This window comes from Alternaria ethzedia, assembly GCF_023757985.1.
Source record: "Alternaria ethzedia strain BMP 0044 chromosome Unknown scaffold_23, whole genome shotgun sequence".
NCBI lineage: Eukaryota > Fungi > Ascomycota > Dothideomycetes > Pleosporales > Pleosporaceae > Alternaria > Alternaria ethzedia.
In genome coordinates, this window is record NW_026056216.1 from 27,846 (window position 1) to 49,259 (window position 21,414).

At 53.5% G+C, this 21,414-nt stretch overlaps 10 protein-coding genes across 10 annotated transcripts; 8 read left to right on the forward strand and 2 right to left on the reverse strand.

Moving 5' to 3' along the window:
• Window positions 1-1,630: 1,630 nt before the first annotated feature.
• J4E87_007842 (uncharacterized protein) lies at window positions 1,631-2,691 on the forward strand (the record flags this gene model as incomplete). The annotated part of the gene is made up of 5 exons (XM_049379435.1): window positions 1,631-1,709; window positions 1,774-1,814; window positions 1,866-2,126; window positions 2,291-2,425; window positions 2,473-2,691. The coding sequence occupies 5 exons, from the start codon at window positions 1,631-1,633 to the stop codon at window positions 2,689-2,691; spliced, it is 735 nt and encodes a 244-aa protein (XP_049230663.1).
• Window positions 2,692-3,107: 416 nt separating this feature from the next.
• On the reverse strand, window positions 3,108-4,199 carry J4E87_007843 (uncharacterized protein; the record flags this gene model as incomplete). The annotated part of the gene is made up of 3 exons (XM_049379436.1): window positions 3,108-3,885; window positions 3,954-4,003; window positions 4,059-4,199. The coding sequence occupies 3 exons, from the start codon at window positions 4,197-4,199 to the stop codon at window positions 3,108-3,110; spliced, it is 969 nt and encodes a 322-aa protein (XP_049230664.1).
• A 532-nt stretch (window positions 4,200-4,731) lies between these two features.
• J4E87_007844 (uncharacterized protein) lies at window positions 4,732-6,266 on the forward strand (the record flags this gene model as incomplete). Its single annotated transcript, XM_049379437.1, has 3 exons — window positions 4,732-4,793; window positions 4,923-5,273; window positions 5,324-6,266. 3 exons carry the CDS (start codon window positions 4,732-4,734, stop codon window positions 6,264-6,266), a joined length of 1,356 nt encoding a protein of 451 aa, XP_049230665.1.
• A 557-nt stretch (window positions 6,267-6,823) lies between these two features.
• J4E87_007845 (uncharacterized protein) lies at window positions 6,824-8,082 on the forward strand (the record flags this gene model as incomplete). The annotated part of the gene is made up of 4 exons (XM_049379438.1): window positions 6,824-6,880; window positions 6,962-7,536; window positions 7,595-7,841; window positions 7,918-8,082. The coding sequence occupies 4 exons, from the start codon at window positions 6,824-6,826 to the stop codon at window positions 8,080-8,082; spliced, it is 1,044 nt and encodes a 347-aa protein (XP_049230666.1).
• A 48-nt stretch (window positions 8,083-8,130) lies between these two features.
• Window positions 8,131-9,585, reverse strand: ALG2 (Alpha-1,3-mannosyltransferase-like protein; the record flags this gene model as incomplete). Its single annotated transcript, XM_049379439.1, has 2 exons — window positions 8,131-9,338; window positions 9,417-9,585. 2 exons carry the CDS (start codon window positions 9,583-9,585, stop codon window positions 8,131-8,133), a joined length of 1,377 nt encoding a protein of 458 aa, XP_049230667.1.
• A 335-nt stretch (window positions 9,586-9,920) lies between these two features.
• On the forward strand, window positions 9,921-14,683 carry J4E87_007847 (uncharacterized protein; the record flags this gene model as incomplete). The annotated part of the gene is made up of 3 exons (XM_049379440.1): window positions 9,921-10,134; window positions 10,190-10,310; window positions 10,360-14,683. 3 exons carry the CDS (start codon window positions 9,921-9,923, stop codon window positions 14,681-14,683), a joined length of 4,659 nt encoding a protein of 1,552 aa, XP_049230668.1.
• A 670-nt stretch (window positions 14,684-15,353) lies between these two features.
• J4E87_007848 (uncharacterized protein) lies at window positions 15,354-16,480 on the forward strand (the record flags this gene model as incomplete). Its single annotated transcript, XM_049379441.1, has 2 exons — window positions 15,354-15,504; window positions 15,567-16,480. The coding sequence occupies 2 exons, from the start codon at window positions 15,354-15,356 to the stop codon at window positions 16,478-16,480; spliced, it is 1,065 nt and encodes a 354-aa protein (XP_049230669.1).
• Window positions 16,481-17,265: 785 nt separating this feature from the next.
• Window positions 17,266-17,857, forward strand: J4E87_007849 (uncharacterized protein; the record flags this gene model as incomplete). Its single annotated transcript, XM_049379442.1, has 2 exons — window positions 17,266-17,598; window positions 17,648-17,857. 2 exons carry the CDS (start codon window positions 17,266-17,268, stop codon window positions 17,855-17,857), a joined length of 543 nt encoding a protein of 180 aa, XP_049230670.1.
• A 508-nt stretch (window positions 17,858-18,365) lies between these two features.
• Window positions 18,366-19,271, forward strand: ALG3 (dolichyl-P-Man:Man(5)GlcNAc(2)-PP-dolichol alpha-1,3-mannosyltransferase; the record flags this gene model as incomplete). Its single annotated transcript, XM_049379443.1, has 2 exons — window positions 18,366-18,668; window positions 18,723-19,271. The coding sequence occupies 2 exons, from the start codon at window positions 18,366-18,368 to the stop codon at window positions 19,269-19,271; spliced, it is 852 nt and encodes a 283-aa protein (XP_049230671.1).
• Window positions 19,272-19,887: 616 nt separating this feature from the next.
• Window positions 19,888-21,391, forward strand: J4E87_007851 (uncharacterized protein; the record flags this gene model as incomplete). Its single annotated transcript, XM_049379444.1, has 2 exons — window positions 19,888-20,879; window positions 20,935-21,391. The coding sequence occupies 2 exons, from the start codon at window positions 19,888-19,890 to the stop codon at window positions 21,389-21,391; spliced, it is 1,449 nt and encodes a 482-aa protein (XP_049230672.1).
• Window positions 21,392-21,414: the final 23 nt, after the last annotated feature.

The following is a 21,414-nucleotide window of genomic DNA, read 5'->3' on the forward strand; positions in this document are numbered from 1 at the left end:
CGATCATATGAACATACAGGTGAAGTACATTTAACGAAAATAGCCCGAAACCATTTTCCACGCGGTCAGTCGTGGCCTCTCAAGCTCAGCGTGTTCTTCAACGATGCCCTTCCCAGCGATAACTTTGTCTGTCCTTTCACATCTAAAAGCCCCGATAATGCGTATCTTTAACATGCCTCTCCACAAAGCGACTTTTCCAATTCCCAAACCTTCTGTAGTCACTCTCACACCCTCTCACGAAACATCGGTTGTGTTTTTCGGTGTCGGCATGCCATGCGATGTTGTCGCGCCTCAGACAGATCCTACACTCCTCACAACCAATCGGGAACTCCTGTTGATGGCATTCCAGCTTGTAGCCATTAGGAAACCATTGAAGACAGACAGTGCACTGTTCGCGTTCAAGATTCGCCCGGGCTGAGAAAGTGTATGTGCCCGCGGATGGGTTGACTGAGAACTCTGCCATCGCGACAGCATGGGTATCGCTTGACGTCTCAAGAACTTGGACAACCGAATGTGCTAGACCATTCGCTTGTGCGCTGGAGATGTAGCCATTGCCATGATTTGTATGAGGTATGACAGCCTGGTCAGGACCATACCGTGCGTGTGGGTAGATGTCGTCAGCAAAATGAGCGCGAGGATGACGAGCGCGGGTGCCGATGTGACGATGTACGCTGCTAATATCTGTGGAATCACTGTTGTAGTTGTATGTGTGTCGGTGTCGCGCGCATCGGGTTCCAGTGCCTCTAGCCCGTTCGCCGCACCAGCATAGCGGCATGTTGAATCGACTCGAAATGTGGCAGGCTAGATCAGAAGGAAACGCAATCTTGAGGACTCCAACTGAGTTATTAAACAGCCTGTTCCATGACTTTACAAACCACCAGGCTGCATACACGAGTGGTCTTGATGGCGTGCAGGTTCACCGGATGAGACGGGCCCAATGGCAGACGGGGCGGCAGGGAATAGCCAATCGATGAGAAGAATTAAAAGGCATATCGAAAGTGAGATAATAGAGAAAGACGGTCCCCTCACCGGTTTACAAAGAGATAAGATCAGGCAACGTGGCTGCTGATTTTGTAGTCCAGCCTTGTGTGATATCGAGATATGGTTAATGTGTTAGCGGTAGAAAATTTCAGGGACTGTAGACAGCAACAGGATCGGCGAATGAGTAACAGAAGCAGGCTTTACAACTTCGGATATTGGAGAATGGCTCAAGCTGTGACAAGACGATGTCGAGGTGCTTTTTGTTACGGAGTGGGTTGTTTCTCTGAGAGCTTGGAGCGGTGTTGATTCCTGGGATTTCGTACATGCCATGGTTTTGCCCAATTGCGTTCTTCCCCACAGATATGACGAATAGAAAGTGTCGTTGAAGCATGAAGTTGCGGTGCTCCCATACCTAGGAACCGACCTTAGTAGATTATAGAGGAAGACGTAGGCACGTGCCCAGGCGACGAGCAAGTGAGTGTGGCGCTAGCGGGGAAGTTCTTGGCGCTCTACGAATTTCAAGAGATGGAGCTCTAGCTACGCGACCAACTTTGGCAACTCCGCGCAAGATACTGAACGATACCCTGGCTCGCAGCGCATACCTTAACACGCCTTCTAAACCCAATATACACCACAGACTACCGCCAACATGAGGTTAACAACAGACCTCATCAACAATTCCCTGTCCTTCATCAACTGTCTCACGGAGCGTGAACTCGATCTGCGAGGTGCGTTGAAAAGAGCAGATGCTACACTTGAGAGCTGAGTTGATATCAATATCGTATAATCTAGGTCACAAGATTTCCGCGATTGAGAACATGGGAGCAGCGCGAGTAAGTTGCATCATCGCCCCAAACATGGATCGCACATTGACAAGATGACAGGACAACGACGCCATAGATCTCACCGACAACGACATCGCACAGCTCGGCAACTTCCCTCTTCAACCTCGTCTCCGAACGCTCTTCCTTGCGCAAAACCGCATCTCCAACATCCAACCCAACCTCTCGTCGAGCATACCGAACCTGCGCACACTGGTCCTTACCAAGAACAGGATCGCAGAGCTGGCCGACTTGGATCCGCTGGCGGGTTTTAAGCAACTTGTATACCTGTCATTGATGGGAAACCCTGTCACAAGCAAAGAGGTATGTGTCTGACCTTGTTGAGCCATGAACGTTTGAGCCTAATGGTGCAAGCAAACTTGACCCTGGGGATCGGAAACGGTGCAGGGTGAGCCACTCGTTGCGATTAGGCCGGCTCAGGATCGCATGATGGAGGCTATTATGCGCAGCATGCTAACATCACATAGAACTACCGGTATTGGGTCATCTGGCGCTGTCCGACTGTGCGCTTCCTAGATTTCAGCAAGGTGCGGGATATTGAGCGAAAGAAGGCCAAGGAACTGTTCGGAACTGTCGAGGAGCCTACAGAACTTGCAAACCAGGTTCGTATAACGACTGTCTTCAAGTTTCATCTGACTAACTCTCCCAGATTTCGAGCAACAAGTCCAAGGGCTTCGTCGTCCCCTCGTACGCGAACGGTGCCGACTCGGGCAAAGAGCGCATCTACACCGACGAAGAGAAGAAGCGCATGCGCGCTGCCATCCTCAACGCAAGCAGCTTGGCCGAGATGGCGAGGCTGGAGAAGGACTTTGCGGAAGGTCGGATACCAGCACATATCCTCGAGGGAGGAGAACCCATGGAGACATAGGCGCTGTGCTGTCCGGGAATCTTGACGAGAGTGAAGACGCACGCACGATATGGGTACCACATGTCACGACTGTGCAAAGCGCTGCGCGTGCATGAAGAAGACAGGGCACGTAAGCACAGTAACGCACGGGAAGATGCTGCACGCACTGTACGAGGCTTCGAAAGAACGCGCGAGCGTGCAATGGTTATGGGAAGGCCTGGTGATACCACAAGAGTGATCAGAGCACGGCACCGAAGCGCTTGAGTCGGAAGTAGATTGATCTGTAAGAATTGAAACAGACTGCTTTGCGCCAGAAGGCGTTTCCCACCCATGGTATCGTAGTAATATACTCAGAACGCCGTGATGCCGTGTACCATCGTATCTCGAGCCTACATTATCCTGCCGTCCCGACGAGACATGTCCTGGTGGCTTCCCTGTTACCACCCTCTTCCCCTGCCACCGCGTCCGCCTCTGCCACCACCGCCTTGATGACCCTGCTGGAAACCTCCGCCTTGCTGACCTCCAGGTCCACCGGGGAAGCCACCCATGCCCTGACCTGCCATCTGCATAAAGGACGCAAAGTCCATCTGACTGGGATCCATGCCTTGCTGCATCATCTCTTGCATCATCATCTGCATTTGCTGTTCGTTCATGCCTCCAGGGCCCATAGCACCGCCGCCGCCACCACCGCCGCCTCCTCCTCCCGGGCCTGTCGGCGGCGCACCACCTGGCCCCCCATTGCCCTGCGGACCACCGCCCATGCCAGGCATTCCGGGCATACCAGGCATCGGCGCGCCACCCATCATAGCCTGCATTTGTGCCATGTCGTTCTTCTGGCCCTGCAGCGTGTTGGCCATACTGACTTGTCTTTGGCGATACAACTCCCAAGTGAACTCGTCGAAGCCGTAGTTGAAGTAGTCCGACTGGTCTTCACCAGGTCGACGCCAGATCTTCTGCTCTTCCGCTAAATCGGCATCGATGTCTACGCTGAGAATCTCTTTGCCTTGTGGAGGGTAGACGGGGTTCCCGTTGACATCGATGGTCGAGGTGCGCTGCGCGGGGAAGGCGGTGCCCGAGAGGGCTGAGGCGGACAGTTGAGGGACAGTGCCGCCAGTTGTGGGAACGGTCTTTGGGGGTACTTGTTGCGAGGGCGTGGTCGAAGAGGCAGGCGGTGCTTCGATCTTTATGGCTTTGGATTCTTGGGGTGCTTGCGCGCTGGGCGGACGTGTTAGTAGCTGTAGTGATGGCGGGAATCTGAGGCTCGGAGCTCAATAGAAGCTTACGCTGTGGGTTTGGCGGGTGCTGGCGCCTTCTCGATGATGATGTCGATATCCTACAGCTTCGTTAGAACTGGCGCAAGCTCTTTGTGGGCTTCTTGTGCAGCATACCGAGTCGCTGTCTTCTTCATCGCCCGACTCTTCGTCCATTGGCTCATCACCGCTGGAGTTGTCATCCTCTTTTTTTGCCTCGTTGGTCTGCTGCGCGGCTGTCTCGTCGCCATAGAGATCGTCGTCGGATTCGTCTGCCATGGTGTCGTTCTTTCCGGTCCACCAGCTAAATGGCGCGCCCGTAGTAAGTGAGCCCTCCCAAGGGATTACTGTGTATCCAACTCCTTCTAGTGCCTGCACAATTGCTCGCGCTCGCGCAAGCCTCTGTTTCGTCTTTTTGCGGGTGTTTGGGTTGCCACGAAATTCGCGTGTGGGATCCGCTTGCTATACGGCTTTTGTAGTGACGAAGCCTCTGGTAGTGAACGTGAGCTTCTTTGAGTTGCTGGATGAGGGAATGATTAGCCGAGTAGACTGCACGCGTTTGGGCCTGTGCTGTTGCTGGCGCGCCGCCAAACAGACGCAGGCATTGTCCGTTACATACCGACCCATCTTCTGCACTGTCAACCACGCGCATTTCCACGCGTCGTGTTCTTCAACGCTCGCTATAACCTCCTCAAGTCTCTCAGCTTGAGAAAGTGGAGCTACGCCGCGACTTTGCACCTGCGAAGCCATCGTGAACGATCGCAAACAGACGACGAGTTAGACGCAGAATAACGAAGGAGACGGGAACAAAATGGCGGGCTTTGGGCGATCAAACTCGCTGAGTATCAATACTGGCGGTGGTGGTGGTCTCTTGTACGTCTTCCCACATTCTGTACCAAGCGCTCTCTTGGGTAGCAGCCTCTGCTACTACCATTCCGAGTGCATGCGATGCAGCCCACACAGCAACTACGACTGCTCGATGCATTAGACTGACGATACCAGTGGCAACAATGCAAACCAAGGCCAGCAGGCCAGCCAGCCCCAGAGCAGCGGCGGGCTCTTTGGGTCTGCCCAACAACCGCAACAAGCACAGTCGGGCTCGCTCTTCGGTGGCCAAGCTCAGCCTCAGACTTCGCAGCCTGCAAGTGGAGGGCTTTTCGGCAGCCTGAACAAGCCTGCGACAACGGCGCCTGCGAGCGGAGGACTCTTCGGCTCATCCACCGCGCAATCAACACAACCACAGAGCGGAGGCCTCTTCGGCGGCGCATTAGGCGGTAACTCACAGGGCCAGCCTCAAAGCACACCCCAATCTGGTGGGCTCTTCGGCGGCGCTCAGTCGAAGCCATCACTGTTGTAAGTGACCATGGCTGCTCGCGGTGACACAAGCTAACTGAAAGTCCTAGCGCCTCGTCCACACAGCAGACAACAACACCCTCCTTGTTCGGGAACAACGCCTCCACTCAGCAAAATCAAACATCGGCCCCTTCGCTCTTCGGTTCGACTCAACAGCAAGCTCAGCCCCAGCAGCAGAATACTTTGTTCGGTGGCAGCATGAACACACAGAACAGGTCGAATACGCTCGGTGGCTCTACTCTGGGAGGAAACCAAATGGCATCAAGCGCGCAGCCCGTTCAGATGACCCTCGACTCGATACGAGGAACCACGCGTTTTAACGACCTGCACCCCGAACTGCAAAACATCATCCAGCAGTTCGACGAGGGCATCCAGCGCAAGGTCAACTTCTGTAGTCAGATTCGCGAGGCCCTCCCTGGCAGCGAGAAAGAGATCGACACCATTGCGCCTGACGTGGCCTACATCGAGACGTTCCTTTCCACTGTTGAAGTCGGCCTGGATAACGATTCCGCCAACATTGCGCACCTCAAAAGCCTCGTCAAGAAGGATGCCGACGACGCGACCCTCAGCTTCCGTGCCATTGAGAATCAGCGACTACCGGCGCAGTTCCACTACCGCAACAACGCCAACCTCACAGCGTCAAGCGCAAAGGCTCCTGCGACCAGTGCTCTGGACGATGACGATCCGACCAAGCCTGTCGACCTCATGGGTTACTTCAACCGCCGCACCGATGAGCTCGGCCGTACTCTAGACGTTTACCAGCGCCAGATTCGCGAGATCGAGACCCACCTGCGGACGATGGAGGCCGGCACCGTAGAGAAGGCTCAGCAATTGACCGGCAGTCGAAGCGCACCACGCGATCAGCGTCGTGAGCTGGTGGAAGCGCTCAAGGCCATCGAGGGTGCCATTCTCGACTCGGCGAAGAAGGTGGGACAGGTCAGGGACGAAGTGACGAAGCAGACGTTGGGAAATGTTGGTGCCGCCCTGCTTTAAATCGCATCATGGAACAATGTTTTGTCCTCGGAGTTTGTAGCATTGAGAATTTGGGAAGGTCACTTCGTTTACAACGGCTCAGGCGCAACGATTTCCTGAACGGCATCCTACACATGTACATATTTGGACGGAATTGCAAAAGCACTAGATACCCCCAAATTCCGGGTCTTCCTCCCTATGTGATTGTTTATTCCATATCCCGAGCCTTGCTGAATATCTTGGTAACCCTACACTGTGATTGCTCATACCATAGTAAGGCGCAATTCCATCGCGAAGCGCTTTGTCACGCCAAACGTTAGTCAAGCTTTTCAATGCTGAGTAAAGTCCACTCTTGGAACACGCGCCCCACCAAATCGGGACCAGACGAAGCTATGACGTCTCCACCATCGTCCAGCTGCTTGCTTTCAATGACAGCTATATAGCCGCAACGCATCTCTGGAAGTGCATATTGCTATTCTATGTTCTCACGCGCTTTGCGACTCAGGACAATCACAAAGTGTTCTTCAATCTCAATAAGATATTCACGGTCATTCTCCACTACTCCAAGTCGCGCAGCCATGGACAAAGCACCCCAACAAGATAGCAAGGATGGAAAGGGATCGATCCTTGACTGGGTAAGAGATCTTGAAGTCATTAGCCAGCTTCGCAGACAGGTCCAGTGGATATTGGGTTTTGCACCAGCATACTGACTACAGAATAAGGTCAAACCCGGTGACAAGAGCGGCGAGTTCAAGCGCCAAACATCCGTCTTCAGGAACTGGATCCAGAACAAGCCTGATGCCGAATTTCCACCAGAGAAAGGTCGCTACCATCTCTACGTCTCCTACGCCTGTCCCTGGGCGCACCGCACACTCATCGTGCGCCACCTAAAGGGCCTCGAGGACATCATCTCCTACAACAGCGTCCACTGGCACATGGCGGAGAAAGGCTGGCGATTCGCAGCTTCCGATGAGAAGGTCTCTGGTAACACCACACCGGATCCGCTTCACGAAGGATACACGCATCTACGCGACATCTACTTTGAGCAGAACCCAGACTACGAGGGCCGCTTCACGGTGCCGACGCTGTACGACAAGAAGACCAAGAAAATTGTCAGCAATGAGAGCGCGGAGATTATAAGGATGCTGTACACCGAATTCGACGATCTCGTCGAGGAGAAGTACAGGAAGGTGGATCTATTCCCTAAGGACTTCCAGAAGGATATCGAGGCCATGAACGACTGGGTGTACAACGATGTGAACAACGGTGTTTACAAGTCGGGATTCGCTACGTAGGTTCCACGAAAATACTTACATGATGTCGAGTATGATGGACTAACGATGTCGCAGCACTGAGGAGGCATACACAAAGGCCGTGACGCAGCTTTTCAAGTCTCTCGATCGCCTGGAAGAATCCATGGCTCAGTCTTCCACACCATACCTACTGTCGAGTCCGCACGTAACGGAAGCCGATGTCCGGCTTTTCACCACGATCATCCGCTTCGATCCCGTGTACGTTCAGCACTTCAAGTGCAATATCCGCGATATCAGATCGGGATACCCGCACCTTCACAAGTGGATGCGCCATCTGTACTGGGTATGTTTTCCTTAAGCCTCACAGTCCCTCCTTCGAGGATTCTTGTCGGCCACTCTTACTGACAGGAACGGAACAGGACTACCCCGCTTTCAAAGAAACCACAGACTTTGAACACATCAAGAAGCATTACACAAAGAGCCATGGGCAGATCAACAAGTTCCAGATTACGCCCATTGGGCCTTTGCCGGATATCTTTGAGAAGGACGACGAAGTGCCCAGTGTCAAGGCCGCGAAGAAGTAGTTTACGTAGTTGACATGTAATGATATTCTTCCTCTGAAGATCATGTATCTACTGTTTCAGAGCTAGTACCATGCTCGCCGCAGCCAGAGCGCCCATCAGGCCTACAGCCAGTATGACAGCAGCGAACGGCATGAGCGGCGGGCGCATGCTCTTCGACTTCATAATTTTGATTTCCGTTTCTAGTCGTTCAGCCAGCTTCTCTTTCGAGAACTCAGCGATGACTCTTTCCCTACCCCACTTGCCCATCTCTCTGAGCCGTTCTTCGCCCTCGCCATCTTCGAGCGCAATGCGCATAACTTCGGTCCAGTCCTGCACTTTGGTGACGTCTCGCAGCCAGCCCGTCTGCCCGCTGATGACTGTCTCGGTTGGCCCGCCCTCGTTGGCAGCCAGGACCGGTGTGCCTACTAGCATTGCTTCTAGTGGTACAATGCCGAAGTGTTCATGCAGTGGGGTGTATACGAGGAGGCGCGAGGTAGACAGCAGCGTGGCCTTGAATGCATTGGGGACGGAGTGGAGGAAGAGGACCGAGATGTCGTCGGGGATGGCCTGGGCGGTGATGACAGTCTTAGCAGTCGCGTGCTTCAGCTTGAGAGAGTCTGCGAGTTCACATAGCTCGGTGTATGTAGACACGTTCTCGGCCACCCTGGGGTCATATCCGCCTGCGATTACAAGCCGCGCATCCTCGCGTTCTTTGGGCGACAACCCCGCAAAGGCTCTAATGGCAAGCGCTACATCCTTCTTCTTCTCGAAGCGGTTGATGCTGAGGAGCACCTTCTTGTTCTTCCATAGTGGCGTGATTTCCTCGACCGGTTCGCCTGGGTTGATGTCTACGCAGGGATATACAACGCCCGGCTCGCGATGTTTCAGGGTGGGGAAAGCCTCGCTAAAGATGCTCTTGGTGAAGTTGCTGTTGACGACAATGGTGTCGCTGCACCCTGTGCTCCAGCTCTCCAGCCAATCGAAGGGTCCGCGGTACAGCGTCTTGAGTAGGCCGCCCTTCTTCGCAAGTAGTTTGTCGGGGAAGTGGCAGTAGAAGATGACGCGCGGGCGTGGCTGGAGAAATCGCAGGAGCGGGATGCCGGCGCTGAGCTGGTCGACGAAGAACGAGGAAGGCGCGAGCTTGGGGAGCTCTTCGGTAAACAGGGCGATCTGGAGGATCAAGTGCACCTGGCGCAGGATGGCGCAGAGGATGGCGAAGCGGCCGAGCAAGGCGGCGGGGACGAGGGAGTTGCCGCGCACGCGCACGTCGAGGGTTCCTTTGGATCGCGTCAGGTCTCAGCTGCGAGGCCAGGCAGAAGCGGTGCGTGGTTTCGAGGTGCTGAGTAGAGGCTTACCATCGCGCGCCTCATCGAAGCAGTGGGCCGGGTCGCAGTGCGATGTGAAGATGGTCACCTTGTGCCCGCGGTTCTGCAGGCCAACCGCGGCATCGATGACCAAGCGCTCCGCCCCGCCGATGCCCAGGTCGGGGTGGAAGAAGACGACGTGCTCTTTCGTGTCCGCCATGCAGGTCGTGTGTTCGCAGAGAGACGACAATTACGTGTTGCCAGGCGCGGCATGGGGTGGGCTGCGGGACACCTTTCCGCTTCGGAACTAGTGCCGAGGCGAGCGCGACAGGTGAAAGATGACCTGGGATGCTGCACCTGACGCGCCCGACGTACATCTCGACAATACCCAGGTGCGTGTTCGGTTTCGTCTGACACAACATCATCTAGCAGTGAATACAGCTTCAACAGCTGCGGCGTGAGATCTGCATCGCCCCTTCCAATATGTTCGTCGCGGCGCCTTGATATAGCTCCACACCCTGGCACCACAACCACGCTCGCACATCGACCATCATCATGGGTCAGGGCTTCTCCCTCACTACGCTTTCGGCTGGCTCGGCCAACATCGACGTGCCCGAGCTGGCCGACCTGCAATATGAAAAATCCCTAGGAGCGGCGCGCTTTATGAAAGCCGTGCGCGCCCGCCACAAGGACGGTCTTGTTGTAGCCCGAGTGGTGATGAAGCCTTACGCTCAGTTCGACTTCCAGGAACATGTCAAAAGGTTACTCCGTGAGTTCAACAAAGCTATCGCCCTCCATCCGCATGACCGACTGACTGTTCCAAGACGAACGCAAAGTGCTCGCTGATGTGCCCAACGCCGTTGCATACCACCGCGTTATCGAGACGGCAGCTTGTGGTTATCTCGTACGCCAGTATATTCATAGTTCACTCTACGATCGTCTGAGGTAGATCTTATCACTTCACTACCTAAGCTAATACACTAACGTCTTGCAGCACACGTCCATTCTTGGAAGAGATTGAGAAGAAATGGCTATCTTTCCAACTCCTTTGCGCCGTGCGAGACTGCCACGCGCGGAACATCTATCACGGTGACATCAAGACCGAAAATGTTCTTGTCACGTCCTGGAACTGGCTGTATCTCGCAGACTTCTCATCGTCGTACAAGCCAGCACATCTACCCGAAGACAATCCTGCCGACTTTTCCTTCTATTTTGACCTTTCCGGACGACGTACTTGCTACCTCGCACCGGAGAGATTCCTAGCTGCTGGACAGCAACCCGAAGGCGAGGGGGATGTCAACTGGGCCATGGACATCTTCAGTGTCGGCTGTGTCATCGCTGAGCTATTCCTGGAAGCCCCCATCTTCTCTCTCAGCCAACTGTTCAAGTACCGACAAGGCGAATACAATCCCGAGCATTCTCATCTCAGCAAGATTCAGGACAGTAGCATACGCGAGTTGATACTACACATGATACAAGTGGATCCCAATTCTCGGATGACTGCCGAAGACTACCTGACACATTGGAAAGGCAAGGTGTTCCCGACTTACTTTTACGGCTTTCTGCAACAGTACATGTACTCCATTACCGACCCATCATCAGGGCGCAAGCCAGTAACCACCGGATCAGAACACCTTGGCGAGCCCGATGAGCGTATAGACCAGATATATAGCGACTACGACAAAATTTCACACTTACTATCGAACGAGGAAGGAAAGGAACTCACCAAACCTGAGTTCACCCCTCCAAAACCGCATGCCAAGCTCTTTCCGCTCTTCGTTAACATACCAAATTATCAACACCAAGCCTCCCCAGCGCGGAGCCTGGCCATCGATGACGGCAACTTGGTCTTTCTAACCATCGTTGTATCCTGTCTGCGAGGAACAGCAAGATCTTCCGCTCGCGTTCGAGGCCTGGAATTACTCTTGGCATTCTCCGAACGTTTAACGGATGAAGCAAAGCTGGACCGTGTGATTCCCTACGTCGCTCAATTACTAGTCGATAAGTCTGAACAGGTCAAGATCGCTGCGTTGCGCACCTTGACACAGATACTCGCCATGGTTCAAGTTGTCTCTCCAATCAACGCCTACATCTTCCCGGAATATGTCCTACCCCGTCTAGAGGCATACCTCCCTGACTCTTCTACAAACGTTGGTCCCCTTGTTCGAATGCAGTATGCGTTTTGTATCGGTACTCTGGCAACCACTGCAGCTAGGTATCTGGACATGATCCAGGCTCTACGCGCAGAAGGATCGTTGCCGAATGCGGATCCTGAAACCGAAGATGACATGTCTTCATCCGCCCACCGGAACCAGTTCGATTCGGATCGTCGCATCCTCGTAGAGGCCTTCGAGAAACACACGAAAGCCCTCCTTACCGATAGTGACGCCTCTGTCCGTCGAGCTATGCTACGTTCTGTCTCTGACTTGTGTGTCTTTTTTGGAAGCCCGCGGGCCAACGACGTCGTTCTTAGTCATCTCAATACGTACCTGAACGACCCAGACTGGATGCTCAAGTGTGCCTTCTTTGAAGGCATTGTCGGCGTTGCCGTCTTCGTTGGCGGTGCTAGCTTGGAAGGTTACATTCTACCGCTCATGGTCCAGGCCCTAACAGATCCAGAAGAGTTTGTAGTGGAAAAGACCATTAGAGCGCTTTCATCCATGGCAGAGCTTGGTCTATTTCAGCGGTCCAAGACATGGGAACTGGTGGATATACTTGCACGCCTCACAATGCATCCTAATCTATGGATTCGAGAGGCAGCTGCACAGTTTATCTCAGCTGCTTCTCGATACCTTTCAGTCGCCGATACGCACAGCATTCTGGTCAACCTTATCCGACCTTACCTTAAAGTCATCCCCTCTGAATTCTCTGAAGTACGGATTTTGGAATCGTTAAAGCCACCAATGTCACGGTTGCTCTTAGATATGACCTCAAACTGGGCGCTGCAGGCTCAGAAGGGTCAATTCTGGGTTGCAGCCAGGCAGCAGCAAACCTTCACCTTTGGGTCATCAGAAGATAGTCTACCCACAATCTCTGGGCGCGAACTAGACCAGAAGATACTACAGCGGCTACCAAAGAACGAAGAGGACGACCTGTGGCTACGAAAACTCCGCAACGCCGGTATGACGGCAGAAGACGAATTCAAGCTTGTTGCTCTGCGGGAGTTCATTTGGAGAGTGAGCAATCGCCGACGCTCGGATGGTCTCGCCGCTCCGACCACAAAGTTCAACAGCGTTGTCGTACTGAATGACCTTGGTATCAAGGCTCAGACGGTGCTCTTTGATGAAGACGTCCGTCAGGTCATGGAACAGACTAGGAAACCCAGCGCTCCAGAGGAGCACATTCAACCTCGAACGATCAAGGACGCTCTGCTGGATGCATCAACTACAGAGGCTAATGGGCTAGCCGAGCATTTTGAAAGTCAAGCTGGGCGACTGATACGCGAAGAGAGGGGTATCACGATCCCATTGCGATCGAAAATGTCTTCTTCCAACGAGGTACATTCCAATATTGGCTCACCACCTTCCGAGGCAGACATGCGGAGAAGGTCATTGCAGATCACGCGGCCATCTCTTTCCCCATCCAATTCCGTCGGCTCAACAGATTTATCCAGCAGCCTTCGCCATCGTAGTAGTGCTTTGGGACTGCTCGGCAAAGGAGAAAACAAAGCCTTAGCTGAGATCGGCACCACATCTGCCAACGCGTTCGGGAAGGTCGACGGTACTCATGTTCGAGACTCCTCTCGATCGCGACCTCCCAACTCTCCTCTCGCTACAGAACGATATGACCGGAGTCCAATGAGAGTTCGGTTCAGGAACGCACATAACTATACAGGCAACGATCCGGCAATTCTCAAGCTTCTAGATTCCATGCTCCTGGAGCGTTTTCCCACGGATGAGATCGAGTTTGGCCCTCGCATACAATCTCCGATTAGGCGACAGCCCATCAGGTATAAAGACGCTCATCAGTCGCCAGCCGGCATACCGTGGAGACCAGAAGGCACCTTGGTGGCGAGCTTTGGAGAGCATACCGCTGCAGTAACGCGCATTTTGGTCTCGCCTGACCAAGCTTTCTTCATCAGTGCGTCAGATGACGGGACTGTGAAGATTTGGGATACGTCACGTCTCGAGCGAAACATTACCCGGAGATCACGACAGACTTACAGACTAGGAGAGGATGTCAAGGTCACGAGCCTGGTTTTTGTGGAACAGACTTACTCGTTTGTCGCAACGGGTGATGATGGTAGCGTACATGTGGTCCGCGTAGACTACATCCAGAGTCACGATGGAAGTGCCAAGTTCGGGCGGCCTCGACTTCTTCGCGAATATCAACTCCCTAAGGGCGACTGTGCAGTATGGTCAGAACACTACAATGGAGACAACAGATCGGTCCTCTTGTTAGCTACTGATACCTCAAAGGTCATTGCGCTGGATCTGAGGACAATGGAGCTGCTGTACACTCTCAGCAATCCTTTGGATCATGGTACCCCTACGTGCTTCTGCGTTGATAAGAGAGCGCATTGGCTACTATTAGGAACTTCTCATGGTGTCCTCGATCTCTGGGATCTTCGGTTCAAGCTTCGTCTCAAGGCTTGGGTATTCCACGGTGCTTCGCCGATACACCGCCTCCGTCAGGTCTTCTTCCCCAAGTTGAAGAAGACCCGATTGTATATCAGCGGTGGCAGCGATCAGGGTGAGGTCACTGTGTGGGACTTCGAGAAGCACATCTGCAAAGAAGTCTATCGTACGGGACTGTGCAAAGATACTGGGACCAAGAGCACCACCCTCATCGACTTGGACGAGGAGAAAGCTGGTGGCATGCTCGGTCGCTTCTCAACCAGCGTCGAACCCACGGCTAGCTCGACGGCGGACCGCGGCGTTCGAGCACTAGCCATCTGCACACAGGCGACCGATGAGAAAGGCGAGTCGAAACACACATTCCTTCTCACAGCAGGCCCCGACTGGAAAGTTCGGTACTGGGACACCAATCGGCCAGAATCATCGACAGTGGTGAGTGGTCTAGAGCCTGACGAAGGTAAACCAGCATATACCGCATCGCAGCCGAGTCCAGATACTATTGTCATTACGGAGAGATTACAGCAGCCGGCCGGTCAGGTGGGTAATGCAAGGGATAGCCGGGCAAGTACCTCAGCAAAGAAACCACCGGCCAAATCGTCAAGGTCAGGTGCCATCGCGTTGCAGCAACAGTACTTGCTCAAGGGCCATGTGGATCGTGTAATGGACGTGGCCTTGATTGAGCAGCCTTACGGCATGGTTATTTCGGCCGACCGATCGGGCGTGATCAACCTATTTATGTAGAGGCTTCAATCCCTAAATACAACAGTACGAAATGGCCCCGCCAGGTTTACAGTGTCTGAGTGGTGTCTAAAAATGATATAGACGTCGCGAGTTAGTTATGCAAAGTATTGCTTCCGAAGTTGGGTGTGGTGGTTAGTGCACAAGCCTCGGTTCCGCCTCCGCCCAGACAGCATCGTTGATCCTCTCCCTTCAACACTGGGGAAGTCTTGCAAAGTATTTCCCCAACATTGCTTCGCCATGGGTATGCGAAGCGTACTTCGCGATCGCCGTACTCCGATGAATCCTGGTATCTTATCCCGACACGTGCATACCTCCTTCCCAACGCGTCTTAGCCAACTGTGAGGCGTTCCGCGTATCTTTATCAACACCGAATCAGAGCGCGCGCCCAACTCAGGTGAGAATTCGACACGATATCGGAGGTTCCCACGCTCATGGATTCGGTTCCTGTTCCTGCAGCGACTATCATCAAGGTGCCCAGATGAATGCCGGATTCGGTACAGTTGCTGGGTATGCGGCGTGGCTGGATTTTGGTACCGGTTCAACCGGATTAGGGCTGTGAGGGTGTATATAAGCTGTGGCTTCTCAATAGTTGATGAGACGCTAGGAAGCTTGTTGCGCTGCTTCCACGTCCTTCACAACCTGCACATTAGTTCTACAGCCAATCGTCGACATGCGCTTTTCTCTGAAAACCGCCCTTGCGTTAGCACTGGGCCTCGCCTCATCCTCGGATGCGCTCAAGATCCTCATGGGTAATGATGATGGATTTGGCAGTGGAAATCTGAGGGAACTATACAAGTTGCTTGTTGATGCCGGCCATGAGGGTAAAGACTTCCATATTATATATTCTCTGGCATGAAGTACTCACTGCTAATCTGTCATCAAGTGCTCGTCGTCGCGCCAGCGCAGCAACAGTCGGGCAAGGGCAGCACCGTCATCTGGGCAGAGTCAGCAAACCTCACGATTGCGTCCCAGTACGACATTATTCCTGCAGGTGCGCCAGCAGTCGGCAGAGATCCAAACGACGAGAACATCTGGTACTACGACGGAACACCCGCGGCGTGTACGTTCGTGGCGCTCGACTATGTGCTTCCGCGTTACTACCCCGACTGGCATCAGACAGCCGATCTCTTCGTTGCCGGACCGAACTACGGCACAAACCTCGGTCCCTTCGTGATGCTCCTGAGTGGCACCGCAGGCTCGACTTTCGCTGCTGTATCGCGATCTATCCCCGGGATCGCCACCAGCGCAAGTAATAAGGCGGTGCCTTACTTCAATGTAACAAGCGCCTCGGACCCCGCCGCATTGGCTGCCAAGGTCTCCTTCGAGGTAGTAAATGAGTTCATCAAGAACACACCAGAAGGACAGAAAGTGCTGCCTCTGGGTTATGGCGTCAACGTCAACATTCCCGAGCTTGTTAACAGCACCATGCCCCCAGTGGTCAAGACCAGGCTCACAGGCGAGGCCAACACAGACGTGGCAGTCTACAACGAGACAAGCGGCCTCTTCACGTGGGACAACGTCGACCCCTTGGCTGCTGGAATCAATGCTGCGTACAATGGCGATACAAGTCTGCCGGGCGAGACGTGGGTCGTGGCTGGCGGCGGTGTTAGTGTGAGCGTGTTCACCATGGATTTCTCAGCGCCGAGCATTGAGTACACAGAGGCAGTTTATGGCAAGGCTGAGAGCCTGTTCAGTGCTGGTTCAAGTGTAAATAAGACGGGCTACAGCAAGAGGATGATCGAGGAGCGTATGCGCAAGAGGGGAGCTATGCTCAGCGGACGTGACGGCGGAGCATGAAGCTCGCGTCCCTCTGGCCGTTGTTAAGTAATCAATAAATAACGCTGATGGCGGAAGCCATGGAGCTGGGAGCAATGCCCCACACCAACCGTTCCTGCCTCAAACACGGACCACGCTCAAACACCAACATAAGTAATCATCGCTTCTCTGCGCGCCGTTCTTTGCTGTCAAACCGCGGACGCCAAACTCCCTCTGGCAATGTGACAGGTACTGTAGATGCTAAGCTTTTGCCAAGCTCATGCGCGGCGGTGCCTCAGTCGCAGGTTCTGACGTCCAGAGGGTTTCACAGCCTCGCCGTTCAGGAACGACATTTCGCTCAGGCCTTGCAGGGTTGCGCGATCCATCGTTTGGCGACGCGCAACGTTTGTAAGTTCAGTTTGAATTATCCTACTCGTGGGAAGATTCCACCAGGCGCTGAGTCGATGTGTTTTGGTGGTCGGCGCATAGAGCCCCTACGCCCGAGATCGTGTACCAGACGGCGCCTGGAGAGGCGCTCAGGCGGAACAGCTCGGCATGAACGAAACCTCAGGATCGGAGATGCTGCTTTGGGTGTGTCTGGCCTACAACTGCGCTTCGTCGAGCAACTTGTATAAGAACGCATTGCAAACCCGCCGTCTTAAGTTTCTTACTATCATCAAGCGTTTTCAATCATCTTCGAGTACTTTAAACATATCCAGCTTGACGCTGTAGATTCGATTCTCATACCCTCTTTTACTACCGTAACAGCTGCGCTGTACTTACCCTCACTTTTACTCTCTCGAATAATCTATACATACATATTCACCATGTACTTCCAGTCTTTCGCCATCCTTTCGCTCGCTGCGTTCTCTGTCGCCGCACCTACTTCCAACAAGCGCGCAGTGGTTGCCCGCCAGGCCGGCCCAGTCCTCGCTGACACAACTTACAATGACATTTCGATCTCTGGCGGACAAGCTGGAAACGCGCAGGCAGAAGCTATGGCAGCCTTCTCAGCACTCGACTTGCAGAACCCGGGAAACATTGACCCGGCGGACCTCACCTTCCTCAATGAAGTCAACCAAGTCGCCAACGATGCGGAGAAGGAGGCTTTCAACCCAGCAGTCGAGGCTGCTACCGGCGATGAAGCCGATCAGATCCAGGTACGTGTTCTTTTACATAGACTGCGCTGCAGACCTAACACTACTGCAGGCCGGAAAGATCAAGAACAAGGTCTTGAAGCTCATGGCCACTGTTATCAAGCTTCAGGCTCAGCAAGCCCAGGGAGATGACACGGTTGCCGACAAGCTTGCGGAGGAAATGACGAAGCTCCAAAACAACATCGATCAGGATACCGCGGCTGCTGGTCAGGTTTCTATTGCTGAGCCGTTCGATGCTACCATCTCCGGCGGAGGAAACTAATGTGGAAGAGAGTGTTTGATTGCTGGACTGTCAACATCTGGAGCGCTTACTCTCACTCCTTGAAACGTTCTTCTGCGCTGCACCAGTAAACTTTAGTAGTTAATTATTTAGCTATATGCAATTGCAAAAGTTACCTACTTTCACAACACCTTTGGCCAGTCGTTACTCCTTTGAAGTGCTCTCATCAGTCTCTTATGTCTTCTAATGTTTGATTGTATTATTTTAAATGACCCTAGGCACGACGATGGTTCGCTCGTTGGTGGCGTGAGTTCTGGAGCATGGCTTGGCGGGCAACAGCTGATGGCCGGGACTTGAAGAAGTGCCGAGCGTGGAGCCTCGGAACGGCGTCGGCTTCGCGTCATGGCATGTTCGTCGACGTTAAATACTCTGGCCTTGAAACGGGCGCACTGCACCTTGATACCCGTTGATATTCGCGTAGCATTTATCCTTCGTCTCGTGATCTTTGCGCATTATCTTTTGTCCTTGTGCCATTGGCCATCCGTACACCATGTCGAAGCTGTCGCCGACGCTCAAGTCGCTCATCAATGCCGCGCACTCGCGCCCGGGCCCCGTACCAGCACCACCGAGAATCCAGGCTGTATACAAACGGATAGAAGAAGAGGCCACAGAGCGCAAACTCGGGCGACCATCATGGCTGGGCATTTCCACGGCCGCGACCATGACGATGAACTCGCCCGAGTCCATGGTCGCCCTCTACAACAGCTCGACTGCAACTAGACCCGAGAGTGAGGGCGTTGCGACAGCGGAGTTCATGCGCGAAATTGGTCTCAAGTGCATAGGCTTCAATGGTGTAAGTAGCCAGCCTTCCAAAAGAACCAGTGTCGTGTACTAAGACACAATACAGATCCCGCGCACAATCAACATGCTCAACGCCTTCCGCGCTGAACTTCCTTCGTCGATCGCTTCCAAGCTAAACACCAAACCTACGCGCTTTCCCGATCCCTCCAACGTTGAGCACATCAACAACCGCGGTCGCGCTCTCTGGAATGCCATCTACCGCCCATTAGAAACCAAACTCGAACACAAACTCGGCGAGGCACACCCCGATCTGCCCGTCTTCATCATCAACAGCGAATACGGCGGTCTGTTCACAGACCCTCCCCGCAAGGAAGGAGCGACCGTGGGCCGCATAACCACCAGCCTGATTGCTATCACATGCTTAAGAGCACAACAAGGAGTTGGACCACAGGTGCTCAGTCATGTCTTTGGGCTGAGGAAGGCTTGGGAAGATGGCACGTGGAAACAAGAGCCCGAAGCGGGAGAAGAGGAGGGAATTAAGTGGCTAGTCAGTGATGAAGGATGCACATGGGTGCTGGAGAAGGTCGATGAGCTTGTTGAAGCTCTCGGCGGTGGACAGGGAAGCACATTTGCGCCTGTCAAGTCCAAGTTATAGGGTTGTGTCGAGTACATTGAGAGATGACGAGATATAGTATGGACATGGCCCAGGAGATTAAGGCGTCTTAGTGTCCTCGTCTTGGTCGCGTATTGACGAACGAAAGGTCTCAATACATCCTACACGCTGCCACATTCAAATTTCCGTCACCCTTCCGCGCGACCCGGTCGTTCGACAATACCGAGTTTCTGGTAGAAGTCGACCGGCTAATATCTCCATGCCTTCATAGTTCAGCCGATCCGCGCTTATCTCCAAGTCCTTCCCCGCTAACCATCCCGCAAAGCTTGAATTCAGCCCCACCTTCTCCGACATGTTGGTCTAGCGCATCGTCTCATTCGAAGGCTTACGTCCGAGACCCGAGGGATACTCACGTCACTCCGCAATATTGACGGGCTGGAGACTATGGTTTCCCTGGTGAGTTTACCCTAGCTCATACCGGCTGGGTAAATGAGAGGTGTGTTGCGATCATTGCGTCGTCATTGATGGGAATGCATTCGTGATTGTCTCGTTCTGTGTTAGAAGCTTCAATTAGCAGATGAGGTACGATGTATAAATGAAGCTGCCTGAAAGGCTTTGGTCAGACGTTTATTGGCTTAGCTATTCGGACATAGCAACGATGGCGATAACATTCTTACTACCACTGCTCTATGCCGGAGGAGTTTGTGCTCAGTATGTTCCCGTACCGTGGGCATACACACAAAATGAGCCACCCGTTAAGGTCACCGTTGACGCTACTGTGCGACATCAGACGATGATCGGAGGTGGCTGCTCAGGAGCCTTTGGTGTCGCCTGCGATCAAACCGGATCTCGAGGCCTCTCGCCTTCAAACCAACAGCTTGTCAGCGACTACTTGTTCAATGAGAATCTCGGAGGTCTTTCTGTCTTGCGCAACCGCGTTGGATCGAGCCCTACAGACGGTATTCTCGGCAGCTGTCCTACATCCCCATCAGCACCGGCCAATTACTCAGGCTTGGGAACGAACGATTCCACCGCCGACAGTTGCCAGCTCAAGCTCACTCAACAAGCTTTGACAGCCAACCCGGATCTGTTCATCTATGCAGACGCTTGGTCTGCTCCCGGTTGCTTCAAGACCGATGCCACGGACATCAACGGCGGACTCATCTGCGGCGTGCGCGGAACCAACTGCACTCACGATTGGCGACAAGCATATGCGGACTACCTTGTGGAGTACGTCAGATTGTATGAAGACAAGGGTATCAACGTCAACTTGATCGGTGCTTACAACGAACCCGATTTCAACCCCGTTACCTACGCTAGCATGGACTCGGATGGATACCAGGCTGCCGACTTCCTCAAGGTTCTCTATCCCACTGTCAAGAAGTACCGCGAGGACTTGAAGGTGTCCTGCTGCGACGCTACTGGTGCTCGTCAAGAACGCAATCTGCTTTACGAACTGGATCAAGCTGGTGGCGGCAAGATGTATGATGTCGCGACATGGCACAACTATCAGAGTATGCCTGAGCGACCTTTCAATACGCATGGTCAGCCGAATATGGAGACTGAATGGTCGGACGGTAGCGGTCCTTTCAACACTACCTGGGACACAACTGGTCAGCTGGCGGAGGGTCTACAATGGGCGATCTATATGTAAGTCATAAACATTGCATTCCCTTTTGACACACCGAACTGACTCCGCAAAAAGGCACCAAGCCTTCGTATACAGCGACACATCCGGCTACCTCCACTGGTGGTGCGCGCAAGACAACCCCGGAAACACCACCGGTAGCGACGCCATCCTCGTACGTCTCCGAGGTAACACCTTCGAAGTATCCCGCCGTCTCTGGGCCTTCGCCGGCTACTTCCGTTTCGCACGTCCCGGATCCGTTCGTATCGATGCTATCAGTCCTGCTGAGAACCTCAAGGTTACGGCGTTTGAGAATACGAATGGTACGCTGGCTATCCCTGTTATCAATGAGGCGCACTATGAAAGACAGGTTGAGGTTAGTATTAAGGGCTGTAATCTCACGATGGGCGTTGCGAATGCGTATTTGGCCGACAACGAACATAACAATACGATGGTTGGGACGTATGGGGTTAATGGGTCGGTGTTTGTAGCTTCTGTTCCGCCGAGGAGTATGACTACTTTCTTTTTGGAGTAGGAAATGATCCTAGATGTCTCAAT